The 19,771-nt window shown below is 39.5% G+C and overlaps 4 protein-coding genes and 1 long non-coding RNA gene across 5 annotated transcripts; 1 reads left to right on the top strand and 4 right to left on the bottom strand.

The window, feature by feature from the left end:
* Positions 1–501: 501 nt before the first annotated feature.
* Positions 502–2,232, bottom strand: LOC145459812 (uncharacterized). The gene is made up of 4 exons (XM_080338339.1): positions 1,671–2,232; positions 1,447–1,560; positions 840–951; positions 502–696 (listed from the first exon to the last, which is right to left on the bottom strand). The coding sequence occupies exons 2-4, from the start codon at positions 1,545–1,547 to the stop codon at positions 532–534; spliced, it is 378 nt and encodes a 125-aa protein (XP_080194465.1). The 5' UTR covers positions 1,548–1,560; positions 1,671–2,232; the 3' UTR covers positions 502–531.
* On the bottom strand, positions 1,667–5,596 carry LOC145459856 (uncharacterized). The gene is made up of 4 exons (XM_080338377.1): positions 5,255–5,596; positions 3,761–3,877; positions 3,374–3,598; positions 1,667–1,786 (listed from the first exon to the last, which is right to left on the bottom strand). The coding sequence occupies exons 1-4, from the start codon at positions 5,426–5,428 to the stop codon at positions 1,667–1,669; spliced, it is 636 nt and encodes a 211-aa protein (XP_080194503.1). The 5' UTR covers positions 5,429–5,596.
* Positions 5,597–10,101: 4,505 nt separating this feature from the next.
* On the top strand, positions 10,102–10,440 carry LOC145459830 (uncharacterized). The gene is made up of 2 exons (XR_013921567.1): positions 10,102–10,134; positions 10,195–10,440. It is a non-coding gene; the product is annotated as an uncharacterized LOC145459830 (long non-coding RNA).
* Positions 10,441–13,896: 3,456 nt separating this feature from the next.
* On the bottom strand, positions 13,897–15,626 carry LOC145459813 (uncharacterized). The gene is made up of 4 exons (XM_080338340.1): positions 15,066–15,626; positions 14,842–14,955; positions 14,235–14,346; positions 13,897–14,091 (listed from the first exon to the last, which is right to left on the bottom strand). The coding sequence occupies exons 2-4, from the start codon at positions 14,940–14,942 to the stop codon at positions 13,927–13,929; spliced, it is 378 nt and encodes a 125-aa protein (XP_080194466.1). The 5' UTR covers positions 14,943–14,955; positions 15,066–15,626; the 3' UTR covers positions 13,897–13,926.
* Positions 15,062–18,991, bottom strand: LOC145459855 (uncharacterized). The gene is made up of 4 exons (XM_080338376.1): positions 18,650–18,991; positions 17,156–17,272; positions 16,769–16,993; positions 15,062–15,181 (listed from the first exon to the last, which is right to left on the bottom strand). Exons 1-4 carry the CDS (start codon positions 18,821–18,823, stop codon positions 15,062–15,064), a joined length of 636 nt encoding a protein of 211 aa, XP_080194502.1. The 5' UTR covers positions 18,824–18,991.
* Between the last annotated feature and the right edge of the window lie 780 nt (positions 18,992–19,771).

Here is a 19,771-nt window from a genome sequence, read left to right as displayed (position 1 = left end):
AGTTTGAGGAAATGGATCGTCAAAATTTCTCGGTGGAAGAAGCATTGAAGTTGCGTCCTGAAACAGAAATTAACACAATGGTTATCCTTCATATATCCATCACATTCCATGTAATTATCATTGATGACCAGTTACATACAACAAAACTGATAAAGATATACAAGTGAATAGTATATTCGTATTGAAATAAACCCAAATATTTCTGGCTAACGCTCGTCAGGGGTAATCATCAGCAACTAGTAGAGAATTGGAGAGAACATTGTATATCAACAATCATATCACCAAATACAACGGCACGAGAATAAAATGATTGATCGCGGCAACCACATTGTCTTAGGCTCAATGTACTATTTTTAGACTACAATGAGATCCCTCTGCTGGCACAACCCGGGATGTCATGGCGAGTGTCAGCCAAATGTATTATTCAATGGTTTATTGATGTTCTGTACACCCAAAGAGCTCTCCAACCAAACTACATGGTGCTAATATTGATATGAGGTATTCTCTTGTACCAAAATTTGCTGCCTAATATTAAGAAACATCCCTGGTATAAGTCCGCTTGTAGTATCTTTCCTCAAACATACGACACACCGACTTTCTCACCATTTGATTGATTTCAGGCAAAACCGTTTCCGTATCAACCGGCGAGACTTTATCGATTTCGTCCACGAATTCGCGTGCATCTTGCAACGCATTCTGAACAAAATGGATTGACATGAAACACAGCCAAAAAGAAGATACAAAGTTATTTTCCTAGCAATTCCATTGCCAGATGTCACACAAAGATGGAGACTTTAGGTAGGCTAATGTTTAGCAGAAATAGAAAGATGTATATTTACTTTATTAATGGGTACTTCGTTCCATAACTTGTCAGCGGTTTGTAGTTCCAACTTGAGTTTTTGCGGGTCGCCGGGCAAGGCGCTGTTGTCGGCAGCTACAACACACTCGCACCTACAAATCAAATTATAAGTATATTGATGGAGGAGGGAGGCACAAAACTGACGTTAGGTGTGGGAAGGACAGTTCTTGAATCGTTGGCATAGCAAATACTAATTGAGGTGACAATCAAATTAAAAGCAAATTCAGACGACAAAGATTTATGGCGATGAAAATGATTGAAACGAAAGATCCAAATTACAGAAATTTGCATTTGAAACAATATAGATTTGTCCTGCATTTGTAATCTTACCCATCCCATACATCATAATTCCCAAGACTTAGAAAGCCTTACAAAGCTATATTTGTACATAATGCACTCATGGTATGCATAATGCATATGCACGGATGAGTCGGTGTATGCCCTACTATATAACGTCCTCTCCCCATTTCTTTTGAATCATGTAATAAATAGGCAAACGTCCATTTGTGACACTAGACTTCCACTTTTTTTCGATTTTCGAGAAGTAAAATAACTCCACAAATGCAAGCACTCGGATCGCGTTTTACCTATCAATAAACTGCTTGACTGCATATAATTTCTTCTCGTATTGCTGCCACTTGGAAACTGCTTCGTCGAAATTGTGGCTTCTGCTCCTGGTCCTGTTCATAACGTCCGTGTACCTGCAAAAGAAGGCAGAGACAAATGAAGAAATGAGAAATACATTAAGGACATTGGGAAAGGAGAAATGTAACACAGGAGAGAGCAAATTATAACGGGATCGCGTCCTTACTTGTGCTGGAGCGTCTGTTTCTTAGCATGAGCCTTGGCCGGATCTTTCAGAAGTTTTGCTTCCGGCTGTAGGGTCGTCAGCCCGAGTTTGACTTGTTCCAGACTGTGACTGAATTTCTGAATATGAATTTAAACTCTTTAAGACAGGGGTTATTAAACTGGAGTACGTGAAAGGTCAGTCAAAATAGCAGGGAATTGGCTGAAACAGAGTGATTAATCCTGGATTCACGACAAATCAGATACTTGATCCTAACTCCAAAAATTTGGTTTTTCGATAGCAATCGGCAGATTTTGGAATTCAGAAATTTGCGAGAGCAATCGTAAAGCATAATGATTATTCAGTTTCATGTCGAGACAGATTCTGAACGACACGGCCCTTTTCCAGAACGTTTTGTTTGCCCAATGGCTACTTTTTTATGATATATAAGAATATTGAGAATTGCAGCAAAAGAGTCAGCATGCAATGTCCTCTACTGGCACCAGACCTAAGCAACGAGATATTTTAAGTGGTCAAATTAGACTAATTAAAGCCCAGTGCCGACAATTGAATTCAAATCTAATTTTTTAAATTTTTCATGCTCTAATTGTAATTATTATCTAATTTCTGGTGCTGAAAGTGATACAGGAAAACTGAATGGTGCAAAACGAGCCAATCTTTGTGCACAGACATTTGTCATTCTCGTGCTTACGACAATGAACTCAACCTAATTCTATTTCATAGTTTTGGCAAATTCAGTAATACTGATTCTAATCTAATTTAGAAATATTATACCGAAGAATTTCCTTCTTGGGGGTACGCGAAGATAAAAACATTTAGGGGTCTGCGTAACAAAAGTTTCAGGAACCCATGTCGTGAGAATTTGGGAACAACGACCGATCACACCAGGGTTGTAATGACTGAAGTCATGACTCGGCTCGAGTCAATTTGTGTATTGACTCGAGTGGTACTAGAGTCATTGTCCATGACTCGAGACCAGGACGGCAAAGATGGTCATTTCATTGTGTCTTCAAGGATTAGTAAAGTCACCACATGCTTGGTGTTTCATCTGTCTGTCCTGATACTTGGAAATTAGGGCCAGAAACACCGTTATCATGAGAGACTATACGCTCCTCATATAAGCAGAGATAGTAATACTTTGCCAAATTGGTTTTCAATTCAATCCTTGTTTATATGCTTGTTATTGTGCCTAAAAGCCTTCATAAGGGGCACACGTAAATAAATTATACTGCAATGAATATAGTCCTGAGAACAACATTCAAGATTAGGGCTGTTCAAAAATAACTTTTTTACTTCAAATTTTACTTGCTAAAATTGTTAGGTCAATTATCGCTCAATTACAACCCGAATAAGGCGAAGTCATCGATGTAAAAAATTTAGGATTTCATATCATGGTCTATAGCAGATAATAGATGCATAATAAATAGTGAAAGAATTCGACTGCGTAATACCTTTTTTTCCCTACTCCGAAATTTTGGTACTCCAGTAACTCCGCTTCCACCGGTAGGAATTGAGAATAACTTATATATTTTAATTTTATTGAATAAATCAAAAATTTTCTGCTATAATCACTTCGCTTCCCATGGTTAGAATTGAGCCAAAATTGGGGTGCAGCATTTTTTTACACACTGCCTAACAATTTTAACAAGTAGCCAGGAAAATGTGGAACAAAAAGTTGTTTTTGAACAGCCCTAGATGCCAATCACCAAAACAGGTGGAAATGAAATCAAAAAAAATACCTGTTCCCGCTGATTCCGAACGTTGGCCAGCTTTGCGTGTAGAGTGGTTGGAGATTCCCACCCTTCAATGTTACCAAGACGTTCCTCTAACTGAGACAGTCTGTGAGATTCAGCCTGGATCTCTCCCAACAGCTCTTGAGCTTTCGAGAATTGATCCTCAGGCGCGTCCTGCGAACGCTCGACTTCGCCGACCTAAATTGAATATTGCCACGGTTCAAACACGAACTTTGATCAACAAATTTGCTGAATGTGCCTTGCACAGGAAGGCAGATAGATCCTGTGATAAAATTGTACTACCGAGAAAGCCCGCGGTGCATGCTGGCGATTGAGTCGGCCTGAAATAGCACTGGTTACCTTGGCTTGCATAGTTTTTGTCCAATCCGATATATGGTTCATCTCAGTGTCGCAACTGATCCAGTCCTGCTCAATACCTTGTACTTCGGCAATGCTTGCGTCGAGAGCAGACTTGACCTGTAAATTAGTTGTTGCAATGCATATCCGAGTATTAGACTTGAATCGAGTTTTTAAAACTAACCAACTTGTCCTTATTCATAAGATCTGTTGCTGGGCCAAAGTGTCCTCATTAGGGCAAGTTTTTGCAACTTTTGCAGCTTTTTTGTTACAGCTTCCTAAATACTCGGAATTTATATAGTAGGGGGTTTTGAGCTGTTTGGAGGATTCTTATATTGCAACGTTTCTCCATTTTTTCCATGCAACTTTTTTCGATTTTTCATGCAACTAACTTTATAATGGAAATATTTTGCACTATATGTAAATAGATCGCTTGATTATATCACTGTCGTTGAATTTTGAAGTCTTTTCGGATGTGACGTACTTTCGGGCTAGACTGCTGAAAAGTATATTTTCATTGTGAGGTCAATTTTTTAAACTATAGATTTGGTTGAAATTGCCATCACTTAGTTTTGCTATAGTGCCTTGGATACGGATCGGTTCGAGCCTCACATACCCAAACAATTACAAGCAATTTGTCCATAAATGCGACTTAAGTACACCTTTGTGAAAAATAAATGTAACTTTCCACGGACTTGACCGCAGCAAAAACCTGCCCTAGTAATCATGTAATTTTTAGAGCATATTGCGAACATATGCCGAAATTTTGCAGTTTGGCTACTCAGAACACAAATATGATTGTGTAGTTCAAAAATCATCCAGACTCTGGCACAATAGGTGTCCGCTAGAGTACCTTTGTTTTTGAATATTACCGGCTAGCTGATCGAATCTTCAGCTCGGCCAAAAACACTGCATATCAAATTTGGCTCAATTCCAACTTGTATCATAGGGGTGTTCAAAAATGACTTTTTTTCTCAAATCGTACTGGCTACTTGTGCTAAAATTGTTAGTTTACCTAATTGAAGCCTACGCGCATAATTTGGTTCAATTCCAACCAGTAGCCGTGTTAGGTTGTCTATAGGAACGATGTTCACCAAATTTGACACAATTACAACCAGTGGAAGCGGAGTTATTGCGGTCGAAAAATTTGGATTGGAATAAAATAGTATTTAAGGTGGGCACACTTGTATTAAATAATTAAAGAGTTGGTCACCGTAAATACTATTTTATTGAAAATCCAACTTTTTCTATGGCAATAACTCCACTTCCACTGGTTGGAATTGAACCAAATTATGCGCGTAGGCTTCAATTAGGTAAACTAACAATTTTAGCGCAAGTAGCCAGTACGATTTGAGAAAAAAAGTCATTTTTGAACACCCTAATGTAAAAGCGTAGCTATTAGAGTAGAAAATGTTGGATTTATTGTAAAAATATAAAAAGCTTAGGTGTTCTCGCTAACAAGGTTAAGAACCCCCTGCATTAGCAATTCAGAATCACCTCTAGAAGCTTTTCATTGATGCATTCATGCTCCTCTTTCAATTTTCCCATTCCCGTCTCGCTATTCCTGCCTTCCAACTTTTCGATGTTGGCCAGTTCCATTCCCGTGGCGGCGTGGTCCACTTGATCTTTCAGCCTTTTCTTGGCCTCGAGTTCGTGGTCGATGCCTTTCATGTTGCTGAGACGGAGTTTGGATTCCAGCGCCGGGCCAGTTTGTTCCAGAAATTTTTGATTTGGTTCAAGATGTTTTCGTGTTCTTGCCAGAGTTGGACGGTTTCCTACAAAGAGGGGGACCAGTTATGAGCTCAATAACGATAGCAATTGCTTGTACATATAATTTTCAAAACGTCATTCATGGCAGACTTGGACAACTAAGTAATTGTCGAATTAGAATTAGAACAAAATGCCGGTAAACTGTGTAGTTGTGGCCTATAATTCTAATTCTTATCTAATGTCGAAAAGATGAAAATTCTGTAGTTGTCCAATATACAATTGAATAATATATTGATATGAACCGGAATATTTTCGGCTGACTCTCGTCAGGGGTAATCGTCAGAAACTAGTAGAGAATTTTAGAGAACTTTGTATATCAATAGTTGCAAATACAAATATGACGTCAACTAGCATAAAATGGAATAATATTTCACTATTTCATACAGCAATTATCACTTTTCTGTGCTGATGATGCTCTCATACAAATAGTGTCGGACTTTGATACAAATGACTAAATCCACTATGAAGGTAGCTCTGGAGGCAGCCTCAAGAACTATATCGTCAATTGGGTATTTACAATGGGACCAAAGGAAAAAACTTTCAATGATGATGTCTTGCTCAACATCAGGTCATGCAGTCAGCTGGTTACATATTCCCTTTTCAGTAACTAATGCCACTACTTCATTCAATGAGTGAAGTGGCTTAATTTTAGAATACTTCCACTTCAAAAGTTTTTGAAGGCATACACTTAATTCTACATGTATACTTGAGTGCAAACAATAACTACTTTCATTACCACCACAGTCAATACTGATAGAAACGGTTAGTTACACTCTTATAGTACTAGCTGACTCAATACATTTTCACTTACCGTACGTAGCTTTAGAGGAGTACCGGTATTCCTCCGTGAAAATGAAGTGTGGACGGGAGTACACACGATAGTTGCCTGTGTTCGGTAGTCAACTAGCTTGTGTATCTCGGATACTTCATTGAAGCAAGATGGTTGGAAGTGATCCGCGCATAAATGTGATTCTGTGCGCAATTTTGGTCTTCACGGTGTTCGGCAGTGTTCAGCTACAGACGTCCGGTCGGCTGCCGGCATATGGCTTGTGAAAGCGATGTAAGGACACTTTGAGTACCACATATTGCTTTCACGATCACACTGAAACACTCAATTCTACAGCAACAGGGATAACCTTATGCAAATGCAAACCAGGTAATATCAAGACTTCTGCTGTGTCAGTTACATGACGTCATTTCATGGCTGAATGGTTTCGTTTCCGTTTTTTGGCTTTTCGATTTATAATTTAAATTACTTCAAAATTATGCAGAAATTACAATTTAATTATTTTATTCATATTGCTAGCGACATAATGTATGAAATAAGCAAAAGTCATTTTGAAGATGCAGTTGACCTTTAAGGAATTTGTCAAATTTATAGCAAAATTCGACTGAGATGCCGCAAATCAGCACCGCAGTGGCGCTCCGGAGGGAGCTGAGCAAAAGTTGACCTTTCTTAAAGGTCAACTGCATCTTAAAAATGACTTTGCCTTATATCGTACGTTATGTGGTTAGGAATATGAATAAAATAATAAAAATTGAAATTACATGATAGTTTTCAAGTAATTTAAATTATAAATCGAAAAGCTGAAAAACGGATATGGAATCATTCAGCTATGAAATGACGTCATGTGAGTGACACGGCTAAAGTCCTGGTATAGCTCAGTGTGGTAAACAGATAGTTATTCGTGTTGGGATTGATTTTGATACTGGATTTGATTGTGAATATGGAAGGTATGAAGAAGATGCGGCACGGAGGTACATCTGGTGTCGCGTATGGTTGCTCGAATACGCGATATTCGGTACCCAAAGTGTCTTTTCATCGCTGTCCAAACCCTATTGCTGGAGAGGATTATGAAGACTGTGAAAGTGATATCCAATCCCTGTCAAGTGATGATAGCTTCCACCCAACAGAGTTAGATGGCGAGTCAGAGTGAGTACTTGAACAGTGTAATCATATTTGTACCAAGTCTTCACCAAGATATTGATTTGCAGGCATTCAGATTCAGAGGAATGTCTGGAGAATAGCAAGAAGACGGGTAACCCTAAAAGGAGGGAACGCGGAACTCGTTGAAATGGCCCCTAAAACGCAGAAACTGCGGAAAAAGCGGGAAACCCCGATTCCTAAAGCGCTGAAACAAGAGGAAAACGCGGAACGCGGAACAGTCGGTCATTGACCTTTACAGATCGCAAAGTAGGCACTAAAACAACTTGTCAATGGAATTCATGTTTGCTTTCGATTACAGTACTTTGGTTGGTGTTCTATATATATTCAGTACAATTTGAGTCTCCCGAAGGTTCCGCGTTTTCTAGATATTTCCGCGAAGCCAGGTTGAGCGTCTATAATGGTCAGTGATTGCATGTTTTACCCTCCGATACTTCATAAGTTTCAATTTCAACTATCACGACAGTTCGCGGCCGTTTGTGAGGTTACAATCTGCTTTGTAGTCGAAAATTAGGATGTCCCTCAGTTTACGCGTTTTCTAAATATATTCCGCCATGCTATTTTTCAGCGTCTAACGGGGTCAGTGACCGAATGTTTACCCCTCAGATACTTCATAAGTTCGATTTTTAACTATCACGACAGTTCGCGGTCGTTTGTGAGGTTAAATCTGCCTTGTACTCCAAAATTAGGGTGTCCCGCAGTTTCCGCGTTATCAAGGTATGTTCCGCGTGGCCAGGTTTATAATCGTTATAATCGTTGTGAGGCCAAACCTGTCTTGAACTCGAAATTTAGGGTGTCCCGCGGTTTCCGCGTTTTCTAGATGTTTGCCACGAGGCCATGCTGGGCATGTATAATGGTCAGTGGTTGAATGTTTCACCTTCATATTTTTGATGAGTTCGATTTTTAACTATCACGGCAGTTCGCGGCCGTTTGTGAGGTTAAATCTGCGTTATACTCGAAAATTAGGGTGTCCCGCGCTTTCCGCGTTTTGCAGATATTCTCAACCAGGCAATGTATAGTGTCTACAGGCGTCAGTTACGCAAGTTTCAACCATCAGATACCTCATGTAAGTTTAACTTATAACTATTACGACAGTTCTCGGACATTTGTGACGCCAAATTTGTCTTATACTCGAGATTTAGGGTGCTCCGCAGTTTCCGCGTTTTCTAGATACTTTCCACCAGGCCATGTTCATGTTCAGCGCTTACAAGTCTAAGTGACCCAATGTTTAACAATCAGATACCTCCTAAATTAAATTTCTACCTATTTACGACAGTTCTCGGCCCTTTGTGAGGCCAAACCTGTCTTAAACTCGAAATTTAGGGTGTCCCGCGGTTTCCGCGTTTTCTAGATGTTTGCCACGAGGCCATGCTGGGCATGTATAATCGTTAGTGACCGAATGTTTAGCCCTCAGATACTTCATAAGTTCGATTTTTAACTATCACGACAGTTCGCGGTCGTTTGTGAGGTTAAATCTTCCTGGTAGCCTACTCCAAAATTAGGGTGTCCCGCAGTTTCCGCGTTATCAAGGTATGTTTCGCGAGGCCAGGTTTACAATCGCTAGGGAATGACTGTCTGACTCTCAGATACCTAATAATTTCAATTTTCAACTATTGCGACAGTTCTTTGCCATTTATGAGTCCTACTTCGCCTCACTCGAAAATTGGTGTCCCGCAATTTCCTCGTTTTAGACTTCAGGGTCCCTTCTATAAGATCTACAAATGTCAATGACCGACTGTCCCGCGTTCCGCCTTTTCCGCTGTTTCCTCGTTTTAGTGCCTACTTTGTGATCTGTAAAGGTCAATGACCGACTGTTCCGCGTTTTCCTCTTGTTTCAGCGCTTTAGGAATCGAGGTTTCCCGCTTTTTCCGCAGTTTCCGCGTTTTAGGGGCCATTTCCGCGAGTTCCGCGTTTTCCGCAGTTTCCGCGTTCCCTCCTTTTAGGGTTACCCCAAGAAGACCCAGTTCTTCATTGTGGACAGAAATAAGCTGGTGAGCATTTTTCAACATTGTCCAATGTGTCAATCAGAGTCGGACGTGCAAGAGTCTGGTTTAGGTAGCACACTGAGAATCATGCAAGACTGCACAAACTGCTCATACTCCAGATTTTGATTTATGGATAGTGTAGATGCCGTTACATCCTTTAAAGATGAAGTAGCCTACTTGACTGTATCAAAAAGAAACAAACTGCTCCATTCAGCATATATAAATGATACATACAGGTCTAAATTTAAGTTACGATGAATAGCATCTTTGATTCTGTTGTTTACCATTATGACAATCCATTTTCAGATTCATTGGCATGTGAAAGGATTTGCGATGTTCTGTACTCCACACGAATGAAACATGACATACGCCATCTATCGCGGAATGGACACACTGCTGGAAGTGAATCATTCAATGCCCTCCTCAATCATTTCTGCCCAAAGTTATATCACTACAACCATATTTTAGTCAAAAAGCCAGGTAGGTACCTTGCAGTGTCTCAGCTATTCAAAACAACCTATATCAGATTTTGGCATGATTACTAGCCTCATCAATTATGCATTTTTTGTAGGATGCAGTTGGCAATCCTGTATTTCAATGAAATTTGCTCGAAAACTCAGAAAATGTCGAAAGAAGGAGCACCGCGGTCCACAAGATACTTGAAAATTCAACATTTGGTAACTGCCGTTGATCTGACTGCATCATAAGATTTCGTCATATTGTTATGCCTGTTCTAGATTACTGCAATGAGCTTGTCGAAGAAGTTCAAGCACTCATCAGAACTGGACCAGAAACTGTTGAGTTGAGCGATTGTGCTGAGACCGTTCCACCTCCTCTGATTAGCAGCATAATCAAAATTAGCAGAGAGGAAGCTATTGCCCGACCGACATAAAACCCGATATGCTTTTCTGCCTGACACAGTAGTTATTTTGGTCGATGAGTTATATGCGTTTATTATTTGGAATACAACTGTACATTCACAATGTGGCGTTACTGAACTGGAATCCTTTGTAAGAATACGACGTAAATTTTGTTCGGACAGCAGTAACAACGCATGCAGGCAGGATTTTCCGCTGGTTTTTGCCACAGAATCCCCATTCCCAGTGAACACAATTTCTGTAGGCAGAATGTTTCAACTTCCTGAAAAGTGAAAACAAGTGTATTAGTGCGAGAAAAGTATTTGGCAACCGAATCAGAGACTCATCCCATTCATGCATTGAACTCGATGTTATTATTATGCGGCCATATTCCTGTTGATATCCATAGTAGGACATCTGCAATACGTCAACGTCCAGACACACTGAATTGCATCCTGGCAATTCTGTGATACACTTTAATTCTGTCAGTAACTCTCGGAACCTCCTTACAGCAAAAACTTATCAAGATACATGACTGAAACGAGCTATTACACTACAGACTATATATATAACTGTATCTCATGTAGTATCGACGAGTGGCTTGCGCTGAGCAATCTAGGCTGATCATGACCCATCATATGAAGCTGCAAGGGGTTCCACGGACGTGGGATCGAGCGCATCAACACCTGAACCAATCCGGCATTTAAACGGTAATTTTGTAAGTACGTGCAAAAATGATACTTACATTCGACATCCGAGTACTCGGACTCAGTCTCAATATCACTTGGCAAATCCGTTACAATGGAAACCTCGGCCATAACTGACTAGAATAAAAACAGCGAGAACACAAACAGCAGCTGTGAACGGTGTTGATAATATGTGTCACTCACTTGACGTCACAATGCACATTCTGCTTTTTCTGTAAACATGCCAATATTGGAACTTTCAGTCAAAATTAGGGCAATTTCCGATTGAGTTGAAACACGGAAAGTCGGTAATTTCGTAATGAAAAAAAATTCTGAACATGATTCCGCAAAGTTGTCAGGAAGATGCAGTTGACCTTTAAATTTTAGTCCTTGTTTCCCAATTCCAAAATATGGTAACGCTAATGTTAGACGATTGGATGGTACGGTGGGCGTTAAAATCAGGAATGCATTGCTATACAAACCCACACAATCCGAGTAATTGATGACTGTTGTTTATGGATAAGCTTATAGGGTTCATTTACTTTTTATCTATGCAGTACACAAATCAACATATCTTTCAATAACAACGTTCGGCATCCTTGTGGTGTCAAAGTCAACACTTTAACCTTCTTGAATAATTATTACTCACATGAGATTCATGATTAACACACAGCTATATCGGCCCGGGTAGCCAACGGCGGAATTGGTCTCAGCGGTCAATCGTACAATATTGGAAGACTGACTGAAATAATGCCAAAGTACTATCCCACATATCCTTATACATAAAGAGTAATAAGGTTCAGCAGTCTAATTAAGCTTAAATTAGGCTGCATAAGGAATATCGTAAGACATACGGCTTGGTGGATTTTATTTTGCTCTGCAGAGGGGGCTCACAGCTCAAGCTAAACCGGTAGGGTTCGGAGTATTACAAAGCTTTTAGTACAAACACGAACTAGGCAAACTTTTCCTATGGATCAGGGATATATAGAACTCTATACATCTCTGCTATGGATCAGCAACCTTAGTGGAATCACCAATATGTTATATATAGGCATACGCCTTTACGATCTAGACTTGGCCTGAGATCATCAGTCCAAGAACAGGAAAGCGTGTCTGAGCCTAAATAGTGGAGTTCGAATTACAAACAGGCCATTGAACTGGTCAGTAGATAAACTGCCCAGTGACTTAGCAATTCTATGTGATGCAAGATAAATATTCACTGGACGTAAGACACTAATGTGCCTACACTAATTTTATTTATAGCAGCCTCTAATCCTTGGTTAGGTACATGAGTAAACAAAACTTGTTATAGATCTAATGTGCTAATTGTTATAGCTGAAGAAACGCTAAATTCTACTGTTAACCATAACATGAATGTGTGGCAAAATTCCAATATTTTGCATTCAAATATGCCAAATGTCAACGCTGGCATCAGCTACTATTACCAACATTCCTACAAGGTCCGTATACAATATCCATACACGGTGGATAGTTCCGAGCAAGTGAGCAACTGATACCGATTGAACTCCTTCTTTTTTCCATGCAGTGACGTATTCCTCTTGCACGGAAATGCTATCTCAAACTTTGCATTATGCACGCATCGGGAGCGTTCCTCACTTGTGAACTAGAAAAGCTTAGCTACCAACAAGTTTTTAGAATTGCTTCCAAACGATAAAACTTACGTGCTCATTGTACTTAATATCGTGTTTATTTGAATTATTCCACGTCGGAATAATAGTGATAATAGTGAGAAATATGGACAATTTTCATTCCCACTCGTCCGGATTTTTCGTTCGCCCCACGCTCGTCATCTGCACTGATATTTTTTTCATTCACACTGGTGCGAACCATCACACAGGTTGAAAAGCACTGGTCTAGTGTATATTGTTTTGTTTCACAATTCCGCCACGGTAAATCAGTTTCGGTCCAATTCAGCACGGTAATCGTGTATTATTATTATTATTATTATTAATGCACAACATTTCAGTGACGCTTATCGCCATTAGTGGCCTTTTGCATCACGACATTGATATTGCAAGTATTCAGTTTCAATGACTTCGTATCTTCACATCTTCTTTCGCTTGCAAGTGCTTCGATCTTTCATTTTCATTCATCAGTCAGACTCTCTCACATCCATCCATCCATCCAACGGGTCTCTGGTGCCGTCTTCGTACAGCGTGGCTTACTGTGTGTCTGGGCGTTTTCGAAGACACTGTTTATACAGCGGGATCAGCGATGAGGAGCCCAGAAAGCCTCCAACACATGGAAACTAGCCCGAACTGGGGTTCGAACCAGCGGCCATTGGTGTCGTCGCGCAGTCGTTTTACACACTGCGCCACTCGCCTCCCCGGTAATCGTATATGATTTGAATTTGCTGGGTCATTTGCGAGATTACAGTTTGAGGAAATGGATCGTCAAAATTTCTCGGTGGAAGAAGCATTGAAGTTGCGTCCTGAAACAGAAATTAACACAATGGTTATCCTTCATATATCCATCACATTCCATGTAATTATCATTGATGACCAGTTACATACAACAAAACTGATAAAGATATACAAGTGAATAGTATATTCGTATTGAAATAAACCCAAATATTTCTGGCTAACGCTCGTCAGGGGTAATCATCAGCAACTAGTAGAGAATTGGAGAGAACATTGTATATCAACAATCATATCACCAAATACAACGGCACGAGAATAAAATGATTGATCGCGGCAACCACATTGTCTTAGGCTCAATGTACTATTTTTAGACTACAATGAGATCCCTCTGCTGGCACAACCCGGGATGTCATGGCGAGTGTCAGCCAAATGTATTATTCAATGGTTTATTGATGTTCTGTACACCCAAAGAGCTCTCCAACCAAACTACATGGTGCTAATATTGATATGAGGTATTCTCTTGTACCAAAATTTGCTGCCTAATATTAAGAAACATCCCTGGTATAAGTCCGCTTGTAGTATCTTTCCTCAAACATACGACACACCGACTTTCTCACCATTTGATTGATTTCAGGCAAAACCGTTTCCGTATCAACCGGCGAGACTTTATCGATTTCGTCCACGAATTCGCGTGCATCTTGCAACGCATTCTGAACAAAATGGATTGACATGAAACACAGCCAAAAAGAAGATACAAAGTTATTTTCCTAGCAATTCCATTGCCAGATGTCACACAAAGATGGAGACTTTAGGTAGGCTAATGTTTAGCAGAAATAGAAAGATGTATATTTACTTTATTAATGGGTACTTCGTTCCATAACTTGTCAGCGGTTTGTAGTTCCAACTTGAGTTTTTGCGGGTCGCCGGGCAAGGCGCTGTTGTCGGCAGCTACAACACACTCGCACCTACAAATCAAATTATAAGTATATTGATGGAGGAGGGAGGCACAAAACTGACGTTAGGTGTGGGAAGGACAGTTCTTGAATCGTTGGCATAGCAAATACTAATTGAGGTGACAATCAAATTAAAAGCAAATTCAGACGACAAAGATTTATGGCGATGAAAATGATTGAAACGAAAGATCCAAATTACAGAAATTTGCATTTGAAACAATATAGATTTGTCCTGCATTTGTAATCTTACCCATCCCATACATCATAATTCCCAAGACTTAGAAAGCCTTACAAAGCTATATTTGTACATAATGCACTCATGGTATGCATAATGCATATGCACGGATGAGTCGGTGTATGCCCTACTATATAACGTCCTCTCCCCATTTCTTTTGAATCATGTAATAAATAGGCAAACGTCCATTTGTGACACTAGACTTCCACTTTTTTTCGATTTTCGAGAAGTAAAATAACTCCACAAATGCAAGCACTCGGATCGCGTTTTACCTATCAATAAACTGCTTGACTGCATATAATTTCTTCTCGTATTGCTGCCACTTGGAAACTGCTTCGTCGAAATTGTGGCTTCTGCTCCTGGTCCTGTTCATAACGTCCGTGTACCTGCAAAAGAAGGCAGAGACAAATGAAGAAATGAGAAATACATTAAGGACATTGGGAAAGGAGAAATGTAACACAGGAGAGAGCAAATTATAACGGGATCGCGTCCTTACTTGTGCTGGAGCGTCTGTTTCTTAGCATGAGCCTTGGCCGGATCTTTCAGAAGTTTTGCTTCCGGCTGTAGGGTCGTCAGCCCGAGTTTGACTTGTTCCAGACTGTGACTGAATTTCTGAATATGAATTTAAACTCTTTAAGACAGGGGTTATTAAACTGGAGTACGTGAAAGGTCAGTCAAAATAGCAGGGAATTGGCTGAAACAGAGTGATTAATCCTGGATTCACGACAAATCAGATACTTGATCCTAACTCCAAAAATTTGGTTTTTCGATAGCAATCGGCAGATTTTGGAATTCAGAAATTTGCGAGAGCAATCGTAAAGCATAATGATTATTCAGTTTCATGTCGAGACAGATTCTGAACGACACGGCCCTTTTCCAGAACGTTTTGTTTGCCCAATGGCTACTTTTTTATGATATATAAGAATATTGAGAATTGCAGCAAAAGAGTCAGCATGCAATGTCCTCTACTGGCACCAGACCTAAGCAACGAGATATTTTAAGTGGTCAAATTAGACTAATTAAAGCCCAGTGCCGACAATTGAATTCAAATCTAATTTTTTAAATTTTTCATGCTCTAATTGTAATTATTATCTAATTTCTGGTGCTGAAAGTGATACAGGAAAACTGAATGGTGCAAAACGAGCCAATCTTTGTGCACAGACATTTGTCATTCTCGTGCTTACGACAATGAACTCAACCTAATTCTATTTCATAGTTTTGGCAAATTCAGTAATACTGATTCTAATCTAATTTAGAAATATTATACCGAAGAATTTCCTTCTTGGGGGTACGCGAAGATAAAAACATTTAGGGGTCTGCGTAACAAAAGTTTCAGGAACCCATGTCGTGAGAATTTGGGAACAACGACCGATCACACCAGGGTTGTAATGACTGAAGTCATGACTCGGCTCGAGTCAATTTGTGTATTGACTCGAGTGGTACTAGAGTCATTGTCCATGACTCGAGACCAGGACGGCAAAGATGGTCATTTCATTGTGTCTTCAAGGATTAGTAAAGTCACCACATGCTTGGTGTTTCATCTGTCTGTCCTGATACTTGGAAATTAGGGCCAGAAACACCGTTATCATGAGAGACTATACGCTCCTCATATAAGCAGAGATAGTAATACTTTGCCAAATTGGTTTTCAATTCAATCCTTGTTTATATGCTTGTTATTGTGCCTAAAAGCCTTCATAAGGGGCACACGTAAATAAATTATACTGCAATGAATATAGTCCTGAGAACAACATTCAAGATTAGGGCTGTTCAAAAATAACTTTTTTACTTCAAATTTTACTTGCTAAAATTGTTAGGTCAATTATCGCTCAATTACAACCCGAATAAGGCGAAGTCATCGATGTAAAAAATTTAGGATTTCATATCATGGTCTATAGCAGATAATAGATGCATAATAAATAGTGAAAGAATTCGACTGCGTAATACCTTTTTTTCCCTACTCCGAAATTTTGGTACTCCAGTAACTCCGCTTCCACCGGTAGGAATTGAGAATAACTTATATATTTTAATTTTATTGAATAAATCAAAAATTTTCTGCTATAATCACTTCGCTTCCCATGGTTAGAATTGAGCCAAAATTGGGGTGCAGCATTTTTTTACACACTGCCTAACAATTTTAACAAGTAGCCAGGAAAATGTGGAACAAAAAGTTGTTTTTGAACAGCCCTAGATGCCAATCACCAAAACAGGTGGAAATGAAATCAAAAAAAATACCTGTTCCCGCTGATTCCGAACGTTGGCCAGCTTTGCGTGTAGAGTGGTTGGAGATTCCCACCCTTCAATGTTACCAAGACGTTCCTCTAACTGAGACAGTCTGTGAGATTCAGCCTGGATCTCTCCCAACAGCTCTTGAGCTTTCGAGAATTGATCCTCAGGCGCGTCCTGCGAACGCTCGACTTCGCCGACCTAAATTGAATATTGCCACGGTTCAAACACGAACTTTGATCAACAAATTTGCTGAATGTGCCTTGCACAGGAAGGCAGATAGATCCTGTGATAAAATTGTACTACCGAGAAAGCCCGCGGTGCATGCTGGCGATTGAGTCGGCCTGAAATAGCACTGGTTACCTTGGCTTGCATAGTTTTTGTCCAATCCGATATATGGTTCATCTCAGTGTCGCAACTGATCCAGTCCTGCTCAATACCTTGTACTTCGGCAATGCTTGCGTCGAGAGCAGACTTGACCTGTAAATTAGTTGTTGCAATGCATATCCGAGTATTAGACTTGAATCGAGTTTTTAAAACTAACCAACTTGTCCTTATTCATAAGATCTGTTGCTGGGCCAAAGTGTCCTCATTAGGGCAAGTTTTTGCAACTTTTGCAGCTTTTTTGTTACAGCTTCCTAAATACTCGGAATTTATATAGTAGGGGGTTTTGAGCTGTTTGGAGGATTCTTATATTGCAACGTTTCTCCATTTTTTCCATGCAACTTTTTTCGATTTTTCATGCAACTAACTTTATAATGGAAATATTTTGCACTATATGTAAATAGATCGCTTGATTATATCACTGTCGTTGAATTTTGAAGTCTTTTCGGATGTGACGTACTTTCGGGCTAGACTGCTGAAAAGTATATTTTCATTGTGAGGTCAATTTTTTAAACTATAGATTTGGTTGAAATTGCCATCACTTAGTTTTGCTATAGTGCCTTGGATACGGATCGGTTCGAGCCTCACATACCCAAACAATTACAAGCAATTTGTCCATAAATGCGACTTAAGTACACCTTTGTGAAAAATAAATGTAACTTTCCACGGACTTGACCGCAGCAAAAACCTGCCCTAGTAATCATGTAATTTTTAGAGCATATTGCGAACATATGCCGAAATTTTGCAGTTTGGCTACTCAGAACACAAATATGATTGTGTAGTTCAAAAATCATCCAGACTCTGGCACAATAGGTGTCCGCTAGAGTACCTTTGTTTTTGAATATTACCGGCTAGCTGATCGAATCTTCAGCTCGGCCAAAAACACTGCATATCAAATTTGGCTCAATTCCAACTTGTATCATAGGGGTGTTCAAAAATGACTTTTTTTCTCAAATCGTACTGGCTACTTGTGCTAAAATTGTTAGTTTACCTAATTGAAGCCTACGCGCATAATTTGGTTCAATTCCAACCAGTAGCCGTGTTAGGTTGTCTATAGGAACGATGTTCACCAAATTTGACACAATTACAACCAGTGGAAGCGGAGTTATTGCGGTCGAAAAATTTGGATTGGAATAAAATAGTATTTAAGGTGGGCACACTTGTATTAAATAATTAAAGAGTTGGTCACCGTAAATACTATTTTATTGAAAATCCAACTTTTTCTATGGCAATAACTCCACTTCCACTGGTTGGAATTGAACCAAATTATGCGCGTAGGCTTCAATTAGGTAAACTAACAATTTTAGCGCAAGTAGCCAGTACGATTTGAGAAAAAAAGTCATTTTTGAACACCCTAATGTAAAAGCGTAGCTATTAGAGTAGAAAATGTTGGATTTATTGTAAAAATATAAAAAGCTTAGGTGTTCTCGCTAACAAGGTTAAGAACCCCCTGCATTAGCAATTCAGAATCACCTCTAGAAGCTTTTCATTGATGCATTCATGCTCCTCTTTCAATTTTCCCATTCCCGTCTCGCTATTCCTGCCTTCCAACTTTTCGATGTTGGCCAGTTCCATTCCCGTGGCGGCGTGGTCCACTTGATCTTTCAGCCTTTTCTTGGCCTCGAGTTCGTGGTCGATGCCTTTCATGTTGCTGAGACGGAGTTTGGATTCCAGCGCCGGGCCAGTTTGTTCCAGAAATTTTTGATTTGGTTCAAGATGTTTTCGTGTTCTTGCCAGAGTTGGACGGTTTCCTACAAAGAGGGGGACCAGTTATGAGCTCAATAACGATAGCAATTGCTTGTACATATAATTTTCAAAACGTCATTCATGGCAGACTTGGACAACTAAGTAATTGTCGAATTAGAATTAGAACAAAATGCCGGTAAACTGTGTAGTTGTGGCCTATAATTCTAATTCTTATCTAATGTCGAAAAGATGAAAATTCTGTAGTTGTCCAATATACAATTGAATAATATATTGATATGAACCGGAATATTTTCGGCTGACTCTCGTCAGGGGTAATCGTCAGAAACTAGTAGAGAATTTTAGAGAACTTTGTATATCAATAGTTGCAAATACAAATATGACGTCAACTAGCATAAAATGGAATAATATTTCACTATTTCATACAGCAATTATCACTTTTCTGTGCTGATGATGCTCTCATACAAATAGTGTCGGACTTTGATACAAATGACTAAATCCACTATGAAGGTAGCTCTGGAGGCAGCCTCAAGAACTATATCGTCAATTGGGTATTTACAATGGGACCAAAGGAAAAAACTTTCAATGATGATGTCTTGCTCAACATCAGGTCATGCAGTCAGCTGGTTACATATTCCCTTTTCAGTAACTAATGCCACTACTTCATTCAATGAGTGAAGTGGCTTAATTTTAGAATACTTCCACTTCAAAAGTTTTTGAAGGCATACACTTAATTCTACATGTATACTTGAGTGCAAACAATAACTACTTTCATTACCACCACAGTCAATACTGATAGAAACGGTTAGTTACACTCTTATAGTACTAGCTGACTCAATACATTTTCACTTACCGTACGTAGCTTTAGAGGAGTACCGGTATTCCTCCGTG

The sequence above is a fragment of the Botryllus schlosseri genome, unplaced genomic scaffold (genome assembly GCF_051294905.1).
Source record: "Botryllus schlosseri isolate E-star unplaced genomic scaffold, Bs_hap1 Bs18a, whole genome shotgun sequence".
Lineage (NCBI taxonomy): Eukaryota > Metazoa > Chordata > Ascidiacea > Stolidobranchia > Styelidae > Botryllus > Botryllus schlosseri.
Note: the sequence above shows the minus strand (reverse complement) of the source record. Positions and strands in the feature narration are given on the sequence as shown.